General features: G+C 36.1%; 1 protein-coding gene across 1 annotated transcript; it reads left to right on the forward strand.

Moving 5' to 3' along the window:
• Positions 1-945: 945 nt before the first annotated feature.
• Positions 946-2,290, forward strand: LOC114190089 (caffeoylshikimate esterase-like). The gene has a single exon (XM_028078852.1). It carries the CDS (start codon positions 1,115-1,117, stop codon positions 2,087-2,089), a length of 975 nt encoding a protein of 324 aa, XP_027934653.1. The 5' UTR covers positions 946-1,114; the 3' UTR covers positions 2,090-2,290.
• Positions 2,291-3,818: the final 1,528 nt, after the last annotated feature.

Genomic DNA, 3,818 nt, shown 5'->3' on the forward strand with positions numbered 1-3,818 from the left:
CTATCTGGTTTGGCCAATTTTTTTAATATGAATTAAAAAATAAATAAAAAACTGTATTTCATTTATTGCTATGCTTTCTAAATATTCTACCCTGTCCATTTACCGTCTATGGTTTTCACATTTTAAAAGTTTATCAGAATTTTAGGATTTCACACGACCATAAAATCTTCTCCTTCAAAAACTAACACTGCATAAATTTATAGGCAATAGAGAGACGTAGTTAGTGAGGCTGTATGTACAGGTCCCATAACGTGCAGGATATTAAAAAGAATAATGTTAATAAATGTTTAGATCAGATCGTCAAACTTTCGAGCTGGGTTGCGTCAGCTTGTGGCCCAAGTGGGGACACCAGACTGAGGGAACATATCTGAAGCCCATTGGGCTGGGCTGGGCTTTGCTTGCAAAATGTTGGCCTGTCCAATCTAAGTTGAGAGTTGATCCATGTGAGTTTGGCGTAGGCCGAGGGTTCCAGTAGAGGGAGAACGGGCTGCTGCGACCTTGGCCCACTATAGCCCAGTTAGCAACAGCTTGGATCCTCTCTCTTTATTTCATAAAATAAGTATAAAGTGGATAGCCTTTTTTACATTTGCCAACTACTTTCCTCATCCCTAATTAACTACAATCGCTGTACTTCAACCTCCACCTCTCACGTCACTTTAATGTCCTCCTCTATGCTTATACTTCTGTTACTGCTCTCTTTCACACCTAAGTCACCACTACTCATAAATATACCCTAAAAACTTAAATCTATACAAATATAAATATATATCACTTGGAATCAAAATTATAAGAATATTGCTTCAGAGATCTAACTATATACATTTGGTGATCGAGTAAATGTAATTGATAAATTGATATACAGAAACCTTTATACAATAAAAAATTTATTGTTAAAAATGTTTAATAAAAGTAACATGTTAATTTTTATTCCATTAAAATGTAGAATAAATAATTATTTATAATAAGTGTAGTAATAAATATGGTAGGATAAATAGGGGTAAGAATAGCACAAGGATGGCATTGTCATTGGCTGGTGTATAAGTGTAAGAAACCAGTATCTAACTCTGCTCCATTCTACACTCTAGGGGAGCACACACTGCGCATTTTAGCCAGAATGGTGCACCCAATAGCGGAGGCAAACGAGCACAGCCCCTTCGGTCAGCTAACCCCAGACGAGTTCTACGCGCGCCACTCAGTGAGTCACGCTTCCGAGTTCATCACCAATCCTAGGGGTCTCAAGCTCTTCACTCAGTGGTGGACCCCGCTCCCTCCCACCACCATAGTCGGAACCCTCGCCGTCGTGCACGGATTCACCGGCGAGTCCAGCTGGCTCCTTCAGCTCACCGCCGTCTACTTCGCAAAGGCCGGCTTCGCAACCTGCGCAATCGACCACCAGGGCCACGGTTTCTCCGATGGCCTTATCGCTCACATTCCCGACATTAACCCCGTCGTCGACGACTGCATCTCCTTCTTCGAGAGCTTCCGTTCTCGCTTCGATCCCTCACTCCCTTCGTTCCTCTACTCCGAATCCCTCGGCGGCGCAATCGCGCTTTTAATCACGCTCCGCCGCCCCGAAATGTCGTGGAACGGGGTTATCCTCAACGGCGCCATGTGCGGGATCAGCGCCAAATTCAAGCCGCCGTGGCCGCTCGAGCACTTCCTCTCCCTCGCCGCCGCGGTGATCCCAACGTGGCGCGTGGTCCCCACCCGCGGCTCCATCCCTGATGTCTCGTTCAAGGTGGAGTGGAAGCGGAAGCTCGCGCTTGCTAGTCCGCGGAGGACGGTGGCGCGTCCGCGCGCTGCCACGGCACAGGAGCTCATGCGGATCTGCCGGGAGCTGCAGGGGAGGTACGAGGAGGTGGAGGTGCCCCTACTGGTGGCGCATGGCGGCGAAGATGTAGTGTGCGACCCCGCGTGCGTGGAGGAGTTGTACGCACGTGCTGCGAGTAAGGATAAGACGCTGAAGATATATCCGCGAATGTGGCACCAGATGGTTGGGGAACCTGAAGAGAACGTGGAACTAGTTTTTGGGGATATGCTGGAGTGGCTTCGAACACGCGTCCAACGCGCCACCGGTTCCGCTGCTTAATTGCAAATGATATAGTAATTTGTTTTATTATATCATACATTATTATATAATAATATAATATAAGGTTTGTTGGTGTTTAATGTTCAGATATGTATGGCTTTCACCTCATCATTAACTAGTTATATTTTTAGTTAAATTTCGAAATATAATTTTTCTACCAAAATAGAAATAGAGCAGATTTCATTACGAATTAATTTAAAATTATTTATGAATTTTAATCCTTTACTTAAAAATTTTATCATATGAATTTTAATACTTTATTTAAAAATCATTGGAGGGATGAGTTAATCAAATTTAATTTATAATGAATCAAATAACTTTATTTAATTTACGTTTTAGTTTTAAATAAATAACATAAATATACTTACCACGGACCAATAGATCTCAGAAATTAAATTAAATATGATCGACAATCCTTAAGTTGTTTAAATGAGAAAAATATATTCTGAATACGGTTATATAAGAAATAAATTGTAGCAATGCATAAATGTATCAACCTCAATGTTATGGGATATCCGACATTACATATCACAAAAAACATGACTCACCGAATTTCATTCTTTTATTTCTTCTCTAACACTAAATTCTAACAAAAGAAACTATCGTGTTTACGATAAAAACTTGAACGAAATAGAATTTATTTCTTTTTTTGATGTGATCGACTATGGAATTAAAAAAAAAAACAAACTATTAAGATGCTTAACTTTTGATAACTTTAAAAAAATCCATTTAAGTTTCTTGGTTAAGATCTTTAGCAAGACTAGTATTTTTAAGTTCGAAGAATTTTATTATTCTATCAAGATTTTAACTATTTAATTATACTTACAAACTTATCATAATATTTTTTAAAAACTTTCAATTTTTTTTCTTAAACTTTTCAAAAGTAATTGTTATTAGATTGTATCCACACACTTTATTTCTAAACAAACGAAATATAAGCACATATGAGTAAATCCGATTATATTTAGCATTCATACAATATTGTATAATATGTTTTCATATAAGATTTTAAAAATATTTTAAACTATAAATAATAGTCACTAATTTCACATCGTAATGACAACCTTTCACGAGTCAGTGAAAAAATTAATTTTGCTACTTTTTCTTTCTACAAAAGTTGTTATCAATTATAGTAAAAAATCAGCTAAATTGAAGAACGATTTGATTTAAAGGTTTTGAAAATAGAAAAAAAGTATTCTATTTTAACAAATCTATAATTCTAAACATAAATTAACGTAAATACGCAATCTTTAACGTGTGCATTTGATATTGATACCGGAGATTTGTTGCAACTTCGAAAACAATAAAAGAACACGCGATAAAAAAAAAAAATAAAAAAAAAAATATAGATTAATTGTTAATAAAATTTAAGTTGCTGATAATGATATTTGTAAGTATTTTCCCATTTACAAGATTAATAAAAAATATTTAATTTTCAAATAAATATAAAAGAAACGTTAATAATAAATATAAAATGTGTGTTATAATTCTACTATACTCCTTATGAATACTTGAATAACTTACTGTGCTCAAACTTTTAATTCTTATGACCAATGGATTCATCTTTTAAGTGCAATCTTCACCTCTGATAAGAAATAAGTAAAATGTTGGATTTGTATTAACAAGGATATGTTGAAAATTTAAAATAGGAAACTAATTTGTGACCAGTCAGCATTCAAATTTTGTTCTATTAACATACTACTATTATACATTATTCCTTGTTTATTGG

The sequence above is a fragment of the Vigna unguiculata genome, chromosome 7, assembly GCF_004118075.2.
Source record: "Vigna unguiculata cultivar IT97K-499-35 chromosome 7, ASM411807v1, whole genome shotgun sequence".
In the NCBI taxonomy this organism is placed as follows: Eukaryota; Viridiplantae; Streptophyta; class Magnoliopsida; order Fabales; family Fabaceae; genus Vigna; species Vigna unguiculata.